The following is a 19467-nucleotide window of genomic DNA, read 5'->3' as shown; positions in this document are numbered from 1 at the left end:
TAAACAATGTAAAGAAAATACTTGTGTTAAGAACCAAGTATAAACAATGTAAAGGAAATACTTGTGTTAAGAACCAAGTGCAAACAATGTAAAGGAAATACTTGTGTTAAGAATCAAGTATAAACAATGTAAAGAAAATACTTGTGTTAAGAATCAAGTATAAACAATGTAAAGGAAATACTTGTGTTAAGAACCAAGTATAAACAATGTAAAGGAAATACTTGTGTTAAGAACCAAGTACAAACAACGTAAAGGAAATACTTGTGTTAAGAACCAAGTATAAACAATGTAAAGAAAATACTTGTGTTAAGAACCAAGTATAAACAATGTAAAGGAAACGATACTGTTGATAACAAAGTGTAAAACAATGTAAAGAAAACGCTATTGTTGAAAACAAAGTGTAAAACAATGTATACCGACTGTACATTGTTTAAGAAACGGTTAGAGTGGTCAGTTTGATCAACTTTATACTAATGTTAAATCAGCTTCGACACAGTTGTTTTCGACAGTTCGCGTTTACTCGTTAGAGGGCGTTGAAAAAGGCTAAAGACCGCTGCATTTCGGTGAACGTGTTAGACACTGAATCGGGCGAGCGGTGAGAACCGTCATATATCAGTGCACCAAACCCAGCAACTGACGTTACCCGTTTATTTACACTGCGTTAGATACCTTTCAGAGCCGTGTACGCTCTCTGGCGACTGTAGCAAATCACGTATAAGTATTCTGTGAAGTAAAATATCGCGTGCGAGTCGGACAGGAATTTGAACCACTTCGTTAAGAGAAGTTAGAGAAAACCACCGAAATGTGGTCACAAGAGCAGAAAGAACCGATGAGGACCACCAAAGCTCTGACGGTTGGACTGCTCCTAACAGCGATGTTTAACAATGCACAGAGCCAGCATGGACCGTGCTTTGAGTGCGAGGATTATCGCAATTCCCACCCAAGATCTCATCCCTATATAAAGGTTCGTCATTATATAACATACAGAAAGAAATGTCTTCTTTTCCAAAGGTATATTTCTCATTCCGTAGTATATTGGTAAACATATCAGGACGATGTGATTAAGAAACATTTATGCAGACCCAGTACTTATATAAGTAACGAATTAGGGCGAACGTCGTTTAACCTAAATGTTAGATAGTTCAACGAATCATTAATTAATAACTTGTCTCAGGGTTCTCCAAGTAAAACATGGAGTATTATTGTTTCCTAATCTAGATTAGTTCCCACTATATCCACTATGGGGAATTAAACCCCAGATTTTAGTGTTGTGGTTCGTCAAATTAACGCTGTCCCATTCTGGGGATTGTAAAGTAGTCTAGAATATTTGTTGCTAGGCTTAGTGAGCTTGTCATAAAGTTAACCTAAGTTCGGTGTCGGTTTGTGGGCCTGTAGCACTTACTTCTTAGCGTTACAATGTGTCATATGTTGTCACGATGTAAATATTATCAAGATAAGTGTAAGTATCTGTATCTGCATCTCCCTGATCGTATCTTTATATACACCATTCTGTCTGTAGTGTCTTTATCCATATCCTTCTGTCTGTAGTGTCTTTATCCATATCCTTCTGTCTGTAGTGTCTTTATTCATATCCTTCTGTCTGTAGTGTCTTTATCCATATCCTTCTGTTTGTAGTGTCTTTATTCATATCCTTCTGTTTGTAGTGTCTTTATTCATATTCTTCTCTTTGTAGTGTCTTTATCCATATCCTTCTGTTTGTAGTCTCTTTATCCATATCCTTTTGTCTGTAGTGTTTTTATCCATATCCTTTTGTCTGTAGTGTTTTTATCCATATCCTTTTGTCTGTAGTGTCTTTATCCATATCCTTCTGTTTGTAGTGTCTTTATTCATATCCTTCTGTTTGTAGTGTCTTTATTCATATCCTTCTCTTTGTAGTGTCTTTATCCATATCCTTCTGTTTGTAGTCTCTTTATCCATATCCTTTTGTCTGTAGTGTTTTTATCCATATCCTTTTTGTCTGTAGTGTTTTTATCCATATCCTTTTGTCTGTAGTGTCTTTATCCATATCCTTCTGTTTGTAGTGTCTTTATTCATATCCTTCTGTTTGTAGTGTCTTTATCCATATCCTTCTGTCTGTAGTGTCTTTATCCACATCTTTCTGTCTGTAGTGTCTTTATCAATATAGTTCTGTCTGTAGTGTCTTTATCCATATTATTCTGTCTGTTGTGTCTTTATCAATATCGTTCTGTCTGTAGTGTCTTTATCCATATTATTCTGTCTGTTGTGACTTAATCTATATCCTTCTGTCTGTTGTGTCTTTATCCATATCTTTCTGTCTGTAGTGTCTTTATCCACATCTTTCTGTCTGTAGTGTCTTTATCAATATCGTTCTGTCTGTAGTGTCTTTATCCATATCTTTCTGTCTGTAGTGTCTTTATCCATATTATTCTGTCTGTTGTGTCTTTATCCATATTATTCTGTCTGTTGTGTCTTTATCAATATCGTTCTGTCTGTAGTGTCTTTATCCATATTATTCTGTCTGTTGTGACTTAATCTATATCCTTCTGTCTGTTGTGTCTTTATCCATATCTTTCTGTCTGTAGTGTCTTTATCCACATCTTTCTGTCTGTAGTGTCTTTATCAATATCGTTCTGTCTGTAGTGTCTTTATCCATATCTTTCTGTCTGTAGTGTCTTTATCCATATTATTCTGTCTGTTGTGTCTTTATCCATATATTTCTGTCTGTAGTGTCTTTATCCATATCCTTCTGTCTGTAGTGTCTTTATTCATATCCTTCTGTTTGTAGTGTCTTTATCCATATCCTTCTGTCTGTAGTGTCTTTATCCACATCTTTCTGTCTGTAGTGTCTTTATCTACATCTTTCTGTCTGTAGTGTCTTTATCAATATCGTTCTGTCTGTAGTGTCTTTATCCATATTATTCTTTCTGTTGTGTCTTTATCAATATCGTTCTGTCTGTAGTGTCTTTATCCATATTATTCTGTCTGTTGTGACTTAATCTATATCCTTCTGTCTGTTGTGTCTTTATCCATATCTTTCTGTCTGTAGTGTCTTTATCCACATCTTTCTGTCTGTAGTGTCTTTATCAATATCGTTCTGTCTGTAGTGTCTTTATCCATATCTTTCTGTCTGTAGTGTCTTTATCAATATCGTTCTGTCTGTAGTGTCTTTATCTACATCTTTCTGTCTGTAGTGTCTTTATCAATATCGTTCTGTCTGTAGTGTCTTTATCCATATCTTTCTGTCTGTAGTGTCTTTATCAATATCGTTCTGTCTGTAGTGTCTTTATCCACATCTTTCTATCTGTAGTGTCTTTATCAATATCGTTCTGTCTGTAGTGTCTTTATCCATATCCTTCTGTCTGTTGTGTCTTTATCCACATCTTTCTGTCTGTTGTGTCTTTATCCATATTATTCTGTCTGTTGTGTCTTTATCAATATCGTTCTGTCTGTAGTGTCTTTATCCATATTATTCTGTCTGTTGTGACTTAATCTATATCCTTCTGTCTGTTGTGTCTTTATCCATATCCTTCTGTCTGTAGTGTCTTTATCCATATCCTTCTGTCTGTTGTGTCTTTATCCATATCCTTCTGTCTGTAATGTCTTTATCAATATCGTTCTGTCTGTAGTGTCTTTATCCATATTATTCTGTCTGTAGTGTCTTTATTCATACCGTCTGTTTGTAGTGTCTTTATCCACATCTTTCTGTCTATAGTGTCTTTATACATATCGTTCTGTCTGTAGTGTCTTTATTCGTTCCATCTGTCTGTAGTATCTTTATCCATATCATTCTGTTTTTAGTGTTTTTATCTGTATAATTCTGTCTATAGTGTCTTTATCCATATAGTTCTGACTGTAGTGTCTTAATTAAATCATTCTGTTTTTAGTGTCTTTATTTATATCATTCTGTCTCTAGTGTCTTTATCCATATCCTTCTGTCTGTAGTGTCTTTATCTATATCCTTCTGTCTGTAGTGTCTTTATCCATATCGTTTTGTTTGTAGTGTCTTTATCTATATCGTTTTCTCTACCAATTGTAAGAATGTTTATTTCTTGTTAAAACGGTTTAAATAGATATTTTTACATTCGTTACATGAATATATATATATATAAATATATACATACACAAAGTCAGTAATAACAAACTATATTCGTTTTAAAAGTGGTCAGCAGTGTTTCTCTGTCTTTATAAAGACCATTTAGAACAAAAACAAAGAGTTGTTGTAATTAGAAAACAAAGGTTATGGAAGTTCCTAACTTCGAAGTGACACATTAGAAAGATGACAACATTTTAACAACTTGTTGTCTGTTCTTGTTTCACTGAGATATGAGCGCCACTCTTATGTCGCACCCATCAGCCCAAATTAGTTTCTGCACAATTGGATCACTCCCACTTCTTGGCCACAGCTAGACAGTTATAAAATAAATTGGCAGCTATATAAAATTCCGCTGATACCATAGCAGAATTCCCTTTAAGATCACTAACCAATCACGTTAACGTTAGCATCAAAATATTTTAACACTCTCACGTAGAAGAAAGCTGTTCCACTGAAAGTGTACACCAGATGAGCATTGATTTACCGACAGATGTATTAACTACCTCAAGATTGTGAACAAGTGAAAGTTTCACAGACATTCAGTTGGATCGTTAGGAACTCAAGATTGTGAACAAGTGGAAGTTTCACACACCTTCAGTAGGATCGTCAGGAAATCAAGATTATGAACAACTAGAAGTTTCACACACCTTCAGTTGGATCGTCAGGAACTCAAGATTATGAATAAGTGGATGTTTCACACACATTCAGTTGGATCGTCAGGAACTCAAGATTATGAACAAGTGGAAGTTTCACACACCTTCAGTTGGATCATCAGGAACTCAAGATTATGAACAAGTGGAAGTTTCACACACCTTCAGTTGGATCGTCAGGAACTCAAGATTATGAAAAAGTGGATGTTTCACACACATTCAGTTGGATCGTCAGGAACCCAAGATTGTGAACAAGTGGAAGATTCACACACATTCAGTTGGATCGTCAGGAACCCAAGATTGTGAACAAGTGGAAGATTCACACACCTTCAGTTGCATCGTCAGGAACTCAAGATTATGAACAACTAGAAGTTTCACACACATTAAGTTGGATCATCAGGAACTCAAGATTATGAACAAGTGGAAGTTTCACACACCTTCAGTTGGATCGTCAGGAACTCAAGATTGTGAACAAGTGGAAGTTTCACACACATTAAGTTGGATCATCAGGAACTCAAGATTATGAACAACTAGAAGTTTCACACACATTCAGTTGGATCGTCAGGAACCCAAGATTGTGAACAAGTGGAAGATTCACACACATTCAGTTGGATCGTCAGGAACCCAAGATTGTGAACAAGTGGAAGATTCACACACCTTCAGTTGCATCGTCAGGAACTCAAGATTATGAACAACTAGAAGTTTCACACACATTAAGTTGGATCATCAGGAACTCAAAATTATGAACAAGTGGAAGTTTCACACACCTTCAGTTGGATCGTCAGGAACTCAAGATTGTGAACAAGTGGAAGTTTCACACACATTAAGTTGGATCATCAGGAACTCAAGATTATGAACAACTAGAAGTTTCACACACATTCAGTTGGATCGTCAGGAACCCAAGATTGTGAACAAGTGGAAGATTCACACACCTTCAGTTGCATCGTCAGGAACTCAAGATTATGAACAACTAGAAGTTTCACACACATTAACTTGGATCGTCAGGAACTCAAGATTATGAATAAGTGGAAGTTTCACACACATTCAGTTGGATCGTCAGGAACTCAAGATTATGAATAAGTGGAAGTTTCACACACATTCAGTTGGATCGTCAGGAACTCAAGATTATGAACAACTGGAAAATTCACACACATTAAGTTGGACCGCCAGTAAACTGTTAAAAAGACTAGGACTCCACTTTAGTTTTTTTTAACTCAGCTTCCCTAGATACTGACAAGAAGAGTATCGTGGTCAAGTACAACTTGAGATTAGACCAGTTGTGACTAAGGTTTAACAAGCTGGGATTACGTGTCCACGGGTTCGTATTTCGAGACTCATTGCCACAAAAATGAGCTCCGAACCTTGGAACTGTACGTATACTATAAAATGAAATGTCAAATCCTATTTTTCCGCCAGAAAAGAGCAGACCAATAGTTAAGTGGTTATTAACGAACTTGTTTTGTTTAGTGTGATAGGCTACAGGAACAACTATGCACAGATTATCCATTGTGTAGCTCAGAGCGAAAATTCTGAAAAAAACAAACAGAAAAAAAAGCTTTTTAGAATTGCACTTACTGTCTGCTGTCCGGATGATTAACCTCGTGGCGTGACTTAATTTTAAACTAATGTTTAGATTAGGTGTTCCTATCAAACCGTAAGTTCCTCTATATAGAACGATAAACTTCGGAACTGTTTCTTCATTGCGCTTCTAATTTTAACGTTTTAAAGGGAAAAGAAGAAATGCAAATTTAAAAACAATTCTTTATTCGCTCTTTAGGATCAGATACACGATTCTGGAAAGATGGGAGTCAGGAGTCCGAATTTTTGTGGGCCTAGTTGTAAGGATGCGTGTAATTCTTAAGAGATACCTTAATAATTATATCAACTCTATCAATACTGTTTTACAAATAACACTTTACTGAATGGTGCAAATCATTATTTCGTATTTTAGATCTTGACAAACCGAGGAACAAACGTTCTGTACTTGTTTGTGTTGTTTTTATCATTAACAAATGGAGGATGGGGGTCCTTACTCCGACTTGTACTTTAAGGATAACAGTTTAATTTAGGTTTGATTTTCTGGGGTCAGGTTTGTCTCTTCCCGAAAATGATTTATAAATCAGAATTATATATACATACATATGCTCTTCCGTAACTATGTGTTACACTTAATATATTTAAATATCATACGAACATAAGAAACCACTATAAAGTATTGAGTTTTAGTTCTTATAATGTTTAGTTTTTGGTTGTTGTTGTTTTTTGGCTAGTTGTTCATTAACTGGTTATTAGTTAATAAATAATAATAATGTTATTCATTAATAACTAAACCTAAATGATCGTATATACCAGTTTTTCAATATTTTTCAGTACCTTGGACCTTAAACTGCCACGGACTACTGTAGTCCAAGTACAACGATCATCAATTATGGACGAATATTTTATCAGTTTTTTTTGTTTTTTTTTTAGTTTGCTCGGTTGAGCATGATTAGGTACTTCGAGATTCTTGTAGTAACACACTCTTGACACCAATATATTTTATGTGGTGTCTGTCTCCGGTATCACATATAACAAATACAGCTCAATTTTTATATCATAGACGACGAAACGTGTGGGGCATTGAGGGCACGTGTTCCTACTTTGTTTTGCAAAATGGTAAAGTGCCCTTTAGAAAATAACCAACAAAAAATTATAGCATTGAAATATACAGCGATTTCAGTAAAACGGCACGTTAAGCCTAAAAATGTTAGACGGGTTGTAGACGTTAACGTTCATGGTGGCTCGATTAAATCTGGATTTTTTTTTTGACAGATTAGCAAAAAATGCGATTAGTAAACTTCGAGATTTGTGACCCTCGAAATCCAAAGCGTTTCTTCCGGTTGAAGCAGCAGTTCATTAGTTATCAGTTTATAATGTAAGAAATGGAAGCCGTTAATTAAAAACTCAGACGTTTTGATTTAAAGAAAGTGTCTTTGATTACGTTGGTTTAAAAAGGCAAAATCTGATGACACGCACTGCCACGAGAGATTACAATGGAGATCCATACCATTAATGGATGATGCACCTCAACAAAGGTTGTTTTTTTTGTTGCTTTTTTAGATTGAAAGTTAAGTAGATAAAGTGCTTTCGTACGTTGAATGTGTAAAGTGTTATATATATATATTTATTTTTACTGAACCATAGATATAATCAGAACCCATGTTAAAAAGTTTTCGTAACTGCACAGCCGTCCAATTTTTGATCTCTGAGATGTGCGGTATCCAGTAGCACGCACTGATGCAAAACATAGCTCGGCTTTGCTAAGGTACAATTTGTATGACGTGCTGCGATTGGTTTCTCCAAATCTACTGAGCCAATAAGATTCATTCATTCACAGCTGCGAAGACGACATATATATAAATTCTGTGGACGACCCGTGAGCCCCTCCTATCATCCTAACCAAATATAATTTAAATTTGTTTTATTTTTAAAAGTCAGAAACTGTTATTTCTGAATAATATTTTCATGTAGACCTTTGTCTTCGTCGAAATATTAGTAAAGTTGGGAAAGTTGTTTTAAAGACAAGTTGAAAATATTATAAATTATAAATATATTATAAATGACCAGAATCCAGATGTATATCATAAAAATATATCCGGCCCGGCACGGCCAAGTGTGTTAAGGCGTTCGACTCGTAATCCGAGGGTCGCGGGTTCGAATCCCGGTCGTACCAAACATGCTCGCCCTCCCAGCCGTGGGGGCGTTATAATGTGACGGTCAATTCTACTATTCGTTGGTAAAAGAGTAGCTCAAGAGTTGGCGGTGGGTGGTGATGACTAGGTGCCTTCCCTCTAGTCTTACGCTGCTAAATTAGGGACGGCTAGCGCAGATAGCCCTTGTGTAGCTTTGTGCGAAATTCAGAAACAAACAAACACACTTTTTAAAACTACACGGAAAGTTTAAATAAAACGACTTGGAAACCTCGAATGCAATCTATGAGAGTTGTTATGTATTTCTCCATCAAAAGAACATTTATCTATAGAACCAATGTTTATGTTATTGTATATATATTTTAGTTTATCACACATTCATCTACAGATTTAACGTTAGTAACTTTATATATTATTTCTAACTAAAACACGTTTTGTGTATAGAACCAATATTTACGTCATGTTATATTTTTTTCCATCTATGTCACGCTTGGTCAAATATACAAAGTTTATACCATAACAGATTTTTCATCAGTAACTTTTCTACCCACAGAGTCTATTAAGTTCTACTTAAATAGAGCAACACAATAAACGACCATCGTATGTTTTTGTTATCATGATACATTTATTAACCGGACAATGAAAAATACATTGCTCGCCATGTTTATACAACTTGCGAGATATTATTGTTCATATAAATTCCGTATTATCTAAATTTTGGGGCAAGTGTGTGGGATCTTAATACCATAATTACTATCTTTCTACTAAACGAGGTAAAATTCGGGTTTAAAAGGTATTTATTATGTCGGGCAACTTTGTTTTACCCAGTATTGACTCCGATGTTCAACTTTGTGTATTCAGGTCAGAGGTCGGTGCTCTTACCCATGCCATTGCCCACCGGGTAACCCTATTTGTCCGGAAGGTGTAGCTGTTGTCACGGACGGTTGCGGATGTTGCCCTGTTTGTGCTCGTCAACAGGGAGAAACCTGCGACAAAGTGAACATATGTGATCATAACAGAAAACTACACTGTTTCTATCCAACAGCTCTTGCTACCACGGGAATATGTAAAGGTAAGATCGTGTCGTCACTATAGCAACCTCCAGTGTTTTGTTGGTTAGGGAAAACGGTGTAGTTAGGCTAACTAGCGTATGTAAGAAGACTCTTTAAAATTTGTTGGTTTCAACCCTTTAAAGTTACATTGAGTACAAAGAAAAGAGAAAGCTACAATATGAGTCAACTGTCTTATTTTCAATATATTTCTTTTTTCAAGTTTGAAAATAACAATAAAGGAAGTAATTAATAAATATATTTTTTGGTTTATAAATACAAAACATTAAATAGCATTCATTTTAAAATACGTCAGGAAGATATGTATTGGCTTACTTACGTATTTACTTTAATTTGTTGAAAGTCATAGGAACTACTTTTTGTGAAACCAGTACACTTCCTTTTTAGTGTTATCCTTGCACAACAGCTTCCTGCGTAGTTATAATTGTTGTCGTCATTTCCGTTTAGGGTTAACGATACACAAAAGCATCCCATGACTGTCATAGTTGTTACCTACACTCTGGTAACGCGGATACTTAACAAGATGTGATTGGTTTAGAGTAAACGTTAACAGTTTTTTTTGTTTGTTTGTTTTTTTACAAAAGCAAATTAACGACATAATTAAAGAACTATGAAAAAACTTGGCAAATAGCGTAGCTGCGATTTTCGTAAGCGAACAAACTGATCAGTGAAATGGAAAAGTAAAACTGAAAATACTATGGTATATGATTAGAAAAACGGTATCTATCACCAGTTTTTATACAGATTAGGTATTTAGAGGTATGTCTTTGTTCCATACTCTCAGGTTTTATCAGTTTCGTGACTCACCAGTCGCTCTGCAATTTATAAAGTTTCGCGATACGCGTGGAACTCTTCCCTATATTACACATTATTCTTGTAAAAATAAGTGAATTATACAGTGAAACATTAATATAAAATAAGGAGAAACGACTCAACGTTACGCGTAAGGGAGATGATCAGAAATGGATTTCATTCATGTCACTGGTGTTTCGCCATTTCCGCTCAGAGCCCGGCATGGCCAGGTGGTTAAGGTACTCGACTCGTAATCCGAGGGTCATGGGTTCGAATTCCTGTTCCACCAAACATCCTTTCAGCCGTGGAGGCGTTATAATATTACGGTCAATCCCACTATTCGTTGGTGAAAGAGTAGCCCAAGAATTTGCGGTGGGTGGTGATGACTAGCTGCCTTCCCTCTAGTCTTACACTGCTAAATTAGAGACGGCTAGCGCAGATAGCCCTCATGTAGCTTTGCGCGAAATTAAAAAAAAGCATATAAAACAACAACAAATTTCTGCTCAGCAGATACAAGAGTAAACATTCATTGAAGAATAGAAAACAGTATCATAGGTGTCGTAGTAGTAGTAGGTTCCTTCTGGAAGGTGTTGGTTCTGTTATATATCTCATGGAGTTATTATTTTCTACGAATGATTTCATGTGCAGTCAACGTATTTGATATACATCTATATAATACGTGTATTCAGATATAGGGTAGGGTGTAACATAATTTAGGTTAACTTCGAAGTGCAGTATGTAATTTTAAAAGCCCTGTAAGCTGTTGTTGTTTTGAATTAAGCACAAGGCTACACAATGGGCTATCTGTGTTCTGCCCATCACGGGTATCGAAACCCGTTTTTTTGCGTTTTAAGTCCGCAGACATACCGCTCAGCCACTGGGGGGCGCCCTGTAAGCATAGACAAAATAGTATATGTTAAAACATCAACCGTACCAAATATACATTAGTTATCGCCGACGAGGGTTTTCGTTAAACACCAGGACTTATCATCTGGGCTGGAATATTGCGTGTTTGCAGTTTAGCACAAAGCGATACCATTGGGACGTGGTAGACACAACATGGATACGAGCGCTGCACAGCCGTTTTCAGGTTCAACACTTTTCAAAATGCGAATCAACTTGAGCGAGTGAGCTGTAATTATTATAAATTATAAAAATCATTTAGAAATGAGGATTATTTATTATATTGTAACATTGTTTTTTTTGTCTTATTAATAGTAATTATTTCTATTTTTATTTGACTTCACTATACTGTTTAAGAGAACTTTTAATTTTTTTATTAAAAGCAAAGTAAAAATACGAAAGAAATTGTTCAACTTTTCAAATATTTTTTTATAACCTGTCTGAACGTGAATAAATTTTCAGTGAAGGAAGGTATAGGTTGCCAAATTGGAAGTGTGACTTACACGGACGGAGAAACCTTCAAGTTGGACTGTAAAACCCAGTGCACGTGCCAAAACGGGACATACGGGTGCGTGTCCTTGTGTCCCCACGAGAACGTTCGACCATCAGCTAAGTGTCGGAATCCTCAACTTGTACCAGTGACCGGAGCATGCTGTCGGGAGTGGCTTTGTGATCAGAGTCTGAGCGAGAGTAACATATTTTCCGTCTTGTTTCCTTGTTGAATAAGAGATCGAATATTTACAACGTTTTGTTTTTTGTTTTTGAATTTCGCACAAAGCCACTCGAGGACTATCTGTGCTAGCCGTCCCTAATTTAGCAGTGTAAAACTAGAGGGAAGGCAGCTAGTCATCACCACCCACTGCCAAACTCTTGGGCTACTCTTTTACCAACGAATAGTGGGATTCACCGTCACATTATAACGCTCCCACGGCTGAAATGGCGAGCATGTTTGGTGCAACCGGGATGCGAACCCGCGACCCTCAGATTACGAGTCGCACGCCTTAACACGCTTGGCCATGCCGGGCCTGTTAAATTAATATGTTGTATTAAGTTGATTATTTAAGTTCAAACGTCCACCACCAGGCGTCACTGATTTTTTTTTTTTTTTTTTTTTTCTAAGAAGTAAACGAAAGAAATAACTATAAACTTTTGTATCGTTTGCTAACTAATGAACGAGCTCCCACCCCGGTGGTAACGAAATAGAATCTTCTAATCCCAACACAGAAAACAAATCAATAATGATTACTGTGACACAGTTTGGGAGCTCAAAAAAAAAGCTGTTTCATTTATTCGTGTCTCCAATAGGTAATAATGCACTGAAACTAAGGGGAGCCGAGCCAATATGAAAAGAGTTTGTGTGTTTGTTGTTAAGCACAAATCTACATAATGGGCTGTTGCGCCATCAGTCAGTCAGTACTCTTACCTTTGAGACAGCATGGCACTCCATAGAAGAGCAGTTAAACTCAATGGATTAATTTGGAATGGTATTTGAAAACGTGTATTGCCGTAAAGAGAATAATGCACGTGTTCGCGAGCAAGGCACGCAGAATGACTATTAAAGTGCTGTTACACAAATTAAATCGATATAAATATTTATAATGGAATTTTGGTTCGGGGAATTAGTTCCTTGTGGAATGATATGTTGACAGATAACGAAGGATATTATAAAATATTGATGCCAATTGATGCGAAATGTGCTTTCGTTGCTGTAGATTTAAGGTTAAACTATAGGACGGGTAAAGCCCAGTGTTTAGGGCACTTGACACGCAACCTGCGGGTGGCGAGTTCGTATCCTATCGCCGTACATGCTCGTTTTTAGAGCTGTGGGGTGGTATAATGCTAAGGTAAATTCCACTATTAATTGGTAAAGGATAGTCCAAGATTTGGCGAGGGGTGGTGCTGGTGTGCACTAGCTGCTTTCCCTGTAGTTTGTCACATCTAGGTCAGAGGCAACTGGCGCATATATCTCTAGAGATGGTTTGCGCGAAATTGAACAAAACAAACAAATTGTATAATGCTGTATAATTCACTATTTGCACTACGTCCACCGTGAGAAATCGAACTCCAGATTTTAGTGTTGTGAGTTCGTTAACTTTCAGAGGACGAAACATATCAGGGGTATTTTGTTAGATGTAAAACTGTCTAAAATATCCAGATAGCTACAAGCCAGCTCGGAAGTTTCTAGAAAATGTATATGTAATTTTATTTATATGGAATGTTTTAAAATTTTTCTACACTTACGTAGAATGCAGTATTGGAACTAAATATGCAAAACGGTGATGCGTGATTTTCACGCTAATAGAATACTCAAAGAAATAAGTTAGTTTGTTTTGAATCTTGTGCAAAGCTACTCGAGGGCTATCTTCGCTAGTCGTCCCTAATTTAGCAGTGTAAGACTAGAGGGAAGGCAGCTAGTCATCACCACCCACCGCCAACTCTTGGGCTACTCTTTTACCAACGAATAGTAGGATTGACCGTCACATTATAACGCCTCCACGACCGAAAGGGCGAGCATGATTGGAGTGACGGGGATTTGAACCCACGACTCTCGGATTACGAGTCTTGTGTTTTAACTGCCGATCCGAGAAGCAAGTTAGGTTATCATCTCTACACCAGGTATTCATAGGGATAAATAGTAGTTTATTTGTTCAAATAAATTGTTGCTTTAACATTGTAACTGATATGTTATAGTGAAACATAATAAAACAATATTGAAGATAGACACGAAAATGGCCTGCAGTTCGAAACGTCGATAGAATATTTAGATCAATATTACTTACAAATGTCGTACTATTTGTATTTTACCAATGTGAAAGCGTAATAACCTAATACACACTTATATGCACTTGAACTCGAGAGAATAATTGTGACTTCAGTGCAAACAATGTGGAATTCAAAAATAAACACTTCACGTTAAAAAAGAATTGTGATTGTGAAAATGTGGAATTCAAATATGATGCACTTCACATTAACATAACATTAATGAATCGCTAGTTATGGGTGAAATGATTCTAGAAAACATTCTTTGGTTTTGAATATGTCTCTAGGGGTGTTATTTGTTTGTTACTTAAGAGCCATCTGCACTAGCCCTCCATGATTTATAAATGATATATTAAAGAGAAGGCAGCTATTTAACACCGTCTACCGTCAACTTTTGAACTACTCTTATCCCAACCAAAGGTGGGATTGACTGATACATTATAGCGTCCCTTTGGCTGAAAGGATGATCATGATGGTGGGTGATGCTATTTGAATCCACATTCCGCGAGTTGAGTATCCTAACCAATAGTCATACAAGACTCCAAGAAAGTTTCACGAGCATATTAGGTTAGTGTTTAAATATGGGAAGCATTGTTTTATAGTTACAAAAAGTGTTTAAATATGGGAAGCATCGTTTTATAGCTACAATAACAGACATGATATGAACAATGTTCATTTGGAACAATGAACCAAAATGGCTGAAATACTAAAGTAGCGAGCCCGGCATGGCCAAGCGTGTTAAGGCGTTCGACTCGTAATCTGAGGGTCGCGGGTTCGAATCCCGGTCGCGCCAAACATGCTTGCCCTCCCAGCCGTGGGGGCGTTATAATGTTACGGTCAATCCAACTATTCGTTGGTAAAAGAGTAGCTCAAGAGTTGACGGTGGGTGGTGATGACTAGCTGCCTTCCTTCTAATCTTACACTGCTAAATTAGGGACGGCTAGCGCAGATAGCCCTCGATTAGCTTTGTGAGAAATTAAAAAACAAATACACTAAAGTAGCATTACAAGCGTACCATCCCTGGACAAATAAGAGATGTGGACTATGTTTATTTAATGCTCATTGGTCAGAAATGTCCACCATAATTATTTGACTTGACACCTGCTAGTAACTAGTTTCAGTTTTTTGGGTTTTCAGTAGTTATTTTTAAAACAGTGCTTCGAAATGCAATATTCAATACATCTGTCAGAACAGACGTGGTAATATAAAACCCACGCTACAGTGCTGTGCCTAGTGGCATTTCCAGAAACTACGTAAAGCACTTCGTCCTATATACCGATTCACGTACTAGAACTGACTTCAGTTAAAGTTTTAGTACCTCCTCCAGCCGTCTTTAGAATACATTTTTTGTTTTACTTCAGGTGGGTTTCTCGTCATTTTACCATGTTTGTCCTGGACGATATACTGACGACAAGTGCTAAATATTAAACGTAAATTAATTGTCCTAAGGATAAAGATAACCTTAGGCTGTAATATATGTAAATAACGGCGAAGCGTGTTTTTATTGGCTTTTTTTTTTTTTTGCGGATCGCTGGTTCGAGTCTTGTCACCGAGAGTGCTACCTCTTTCAAACATGATGAATCATAATGTGACGATCGAACGCAGTTTTCGCTAATAACGGAGTAACTCAACAATTAGGGTTGGATGATATTGATTGGATGAAATTTCTCTCGTTTCTCGCTTATAAATTCAGGACGAATAACTCATATAGTCCTCATGTAGTTCTACGCGAAACTCAACAATCAAACAAATACAGTACTTTTTCCTTTGAGTGTTTTTTTAACTAACTATTACTAAAATCGTTGGTTGGATGCACAACTGAGGATAAAGCGACTGATAGATTAAGATAAATGTGACGATAAAAACAGAAAAAAAAACAACTGAGAATTTACATTTGAGTTTAGATCGAAACCAAAACCTAAGTTAAGTGACTTTACTTTCTTTTGATTCAGACAGAAAAGGAAACTGCACTCGATACTCTACAGTATGGAGCCCATGTTCGGTGACCTGTGGCGTAGGAGTATCTTTTAGAGAGACGAACGACAATAATGAGTGCCTTTTGCGGAGGGACACAAGATTATGTCAACTGCGACCTTGTGAGACTGTAACCATGGGAACAAACACAAAAACACTTTTTCGTCGTAGCCGAGTAAGAATATCTCTTTAAATTTCTTATCATTTACGGCTCAGTGCTTTCTTATACCAATGTTCATTTCTTGTTTACAGTGGTCCTGTTGCATTGCATATATATTTTTATTAGCACTTTTATTTATTAACTTATGTATACAGTATTGATACCTAATGTCTTTAGGCCTCGTATCTGTTTCAAATGTCAGTGCTACTGAATATGTCTTTCATATAACACTAGGTAAGATTACAAGGCAGTGTTACCATAGCTCTGATGCCGTTCAGTAGACTTGAACTAATTTATTTAAAATGTCAGAGCAGGTTCTATATGTCGTTGGATGTCTAACTATTGTATTGACCATCATGTCCAGTACTGATTAGATTATCTAACAATGTGCCTCTAATCACAGCGTCACCACCATTGTCGGAGTACCATTAGGAGTGCCTTTCCTGTCCACCTCGAAGACAACGGAAATTGTACCACCCTCAAAGCTTATTATTTTAAATTCTGTGGAACATGTCCCCAGTATCGATGTTGTCAGCCACAGCTGTCCACTACGATCAAAGTTCCCTTTCGTTGTGGTCAGCTAGACGAGAAAGGCGAAGAGTTGGTTTCCAAGAACGTAATGTTCCTAGCAAGATGTGAATGCACAGACGTTTGTTGAATAATGTTTATGATGTCAACAAAGAAACGAGAACTCGTCCTGTGACACTAGATTTTGGTTTACGTGATACACCCTCTGAAGACAAGTTTCTCGTCAAATTCGTAGATGTGTATCTCTAGACGTAACAATTGCCTTCTAATCAAACACATGTAATTCAAAGACCGTGGAGAAACAATATTATCCACGTGGTTATAATACGTAGATTCTTGTGAAACAATATTAACCACGTAGTTAATAATACGTAGCTTGTTGTGAAACAATATTAATCACGTGGTTATAATACGAAGATTGTTGTGAAACAATATTAACCACGTGGTTATAATACGTAGATTCTTGTGAAACAATATTAACCACGTGGTTAATAATACGTAGCTTGTTGTGAAACAATATTAATCACGTGGTTATAATACGAAGATTGTTGTGAAACAATATTAACCACGTGGTTATAATACGAAGATTGTTGTGAAACAATATTAACCACGTGGTTATAATACGAAGATTGTTGTGAAACAATATTAACCACGTGGTTATAATACGTAGATTCTTGTGAAACAATATTAACCACGTGGTTATAATACGTATATTGTTGTGAAACAATATTAACCACGTGGTTATAATATATAGGTTGTTGTTAAATGATATTAATCACGTGGTTATAATACATACATTGTTGTAAAACAATATTAATCACGTGGTTACTGTACAAGGATTGTTGTGAAACAATATTAATCACGTGGCTATAATACAAGAATTGTTGTGAAACAATAATTGTTTTTTTTTTAGTTTTTGAATTTCGCACAAAGCTACACGTAAAACAATAATAATCACGTGATTATAATAATAGATTGTTGGAAAATAATAAAAGTCACGTGGTTACTGCACAAGGATTATTGTGAAACATCATTTACTTAAGTCAAGAATCATATATTAATACTTTCAAAGACTGCTAGAAACAATACATTTTTAATAAACGCAACGTCTTCCACTTACAACGGCTTTAAAGGAACTCGGAAGTTAATGACCGTAGCTAAGCCTTATGGGTTAATGAAGTCATGTGGAGAGCGAACAGTCGGAGATTTCATACTTCTAGTCTTGCGAATGTCAAGAAACCAGAGAACTCACATCATTTAGAAAAATCTTAAACAGAGGGAGCTTGTGAAGCCAAACTTATAGTGATGTTTGGCGGAGAACAAGTGAAATTATATTCTCGTAATGTTGACTTTTGAGTTTGTATTTCCAATCGTGTGGACACTGGAAAAAACGTGAACATGTACTTCCACTCATGTGGACATTAGATAAGGGTTAAGTTGTATTTCCAGTCATGTAAACATTGGAAAAAACGTGAACTTGTACTTCCAGTCATGTGGACATTGGAAAAGTGTTAAGTTGTATTTCCAGTCATGTAAACATTGGAAAAAGTGTGAACTTGTACTTTCAGTCATGTGGACATTGAAAAAGTGTAAAGTTATTCTTCTAAACATGTGGACATTAAGAACGTTTGAACTCTTAATTCTGGCCACACAGATACCAGATAATCTGTAAAGTCAGGTCATTAGTCACATGACTCTTGCAGAACTTGCAGATTTAAATCTATAGTCATTGAGATATTGGGAACCCCTAAAGTTTCTGTGTGTTTTTCTTCACTTTATTCCTGATGACGTACGTGTGAAACATATTACTTATAATAATCGGTCGTTAACAAAGAGTGAACCAGAAAATAGTGTTGAAAAGTTGACCACCTACATGTCAGTTTCCAATAAACATAACTGGATTAACCCCAATAGAAATTAAATATTTATCATATCATAAATCTTTACGTTCAACACCAGTACTGGCTGGTCATTCGTTTTAATACTGACTCTTTATTAGGCCTAAATTTGTTGGTCCCACGTGCCCAATGAAGGTTAATATAGAGTTAGTATATGTAACCACTTAGGACCACGTGACAAGCCAGTTTTCTTTCTCTATTATTAGATATGTACTAGAAGTTAGGGTTAGTTAAGTGCCTCATGTTAACTAGAATATATTCATTTCAAGAAATTCACAGTAAATGTATCCTTTAGTTCTATTTCTTTGTATGTGCTGAAACTATAAATATTCTTTAGAAGAAAATTGAATCAATATTTACATGTGTTCATAACGAAACCAGTGTTAACTGACTAATATCTTGGTTAGGTTGTGCGTTTCTGTTTTTAATGAAAATGAAATAACAATATTTATATTAGGAAGAACTTGTTTGTTTTGAATATGGTTGTCAAGGAAATTTAACTTTAAACGTTGGGGTGTTTAGATTGTGTTTTGTTAATTAGAATACTACCAATGATGGAAAAACTCGGTTCTAAAGAATATTAAAACTGTTGGGATAAACTTGGAAGTAAAGGACATAACTTGGTAGTGAAGGACATTAAAACTGTTGGGAGAAACATGGTAGTAAAGAACATTAAAACTGTTGGATTGTAAATGTACTTATACTTTGGTTATAAATAAAACAACCACACGTTGAACTCCCAGAAAAGGTTGTTGTTATTCCTATGATAAACACATATATTAAATTTCGATACCATAATTAAGCCCATCCCACCTTATATAAGTTTTCCACGTAGTAAATCCGCTGTCTTAAGTTAACTCACATGAAGGAAATCTACCTTAACGTAACGCGTCTTCTGCTAATGAATTCCTGTTTTTTTTTCCTTTTTAAAATGACGAGTCATAAAAATTTGCCGGGTGTGGCTCTGT

At 36.1% G+C, this 19467-nt stretch overlaps 1 protein-coding gene across 1 annotated transcript; it reads left to right on the top strand.

Moving 5' to 3' along the window:
- Positions 1–592: 592 nt before the first annotated feature.
- On the top strand, positions 593–19235 carry LOC143228766 (CCN family member 2-like). The gene is made up of 5 exons (XM_076460091.1): positions 593–964; positions 9276–9486; positions 11642–11869; positions 15892–16088; positions 16477–19235. The coding sequence occupies exons 1-5, from the start codon at positions 803–805 to the stop codon at positions 16729–16731; spliced, it is 1053 nt and encodes a 350-aa protein (XP_076316206.1). The 5' UTR covers positions 593–802; the 3' UTR covers positions 16732–19235.
- The last annotated feature ends 232 nt before the right edge of the window (positions 19236–19467 follow it).

The sequence above is a fragment of the Tachypleus tridentatus genome, chromosome 10 (genome assembly GCF_004210375.1).
Source record: "Tachypleus tridentatus isolate NWPU-2018 chromosome 10, ASM421037v1, whole genome shotgun sequence".
Classification (NCBI taxonomy): Eukaryota; Metazoa; Arthropoda; class Merostomata; order Xiphosura; family Limulidae; genus Tachypleus; species Tachypleus tridentatus.
Note: the sequence above shows the minus strand (reverse complement) of the source record. Positions and strands in the feature narration are given on the sequence as shown.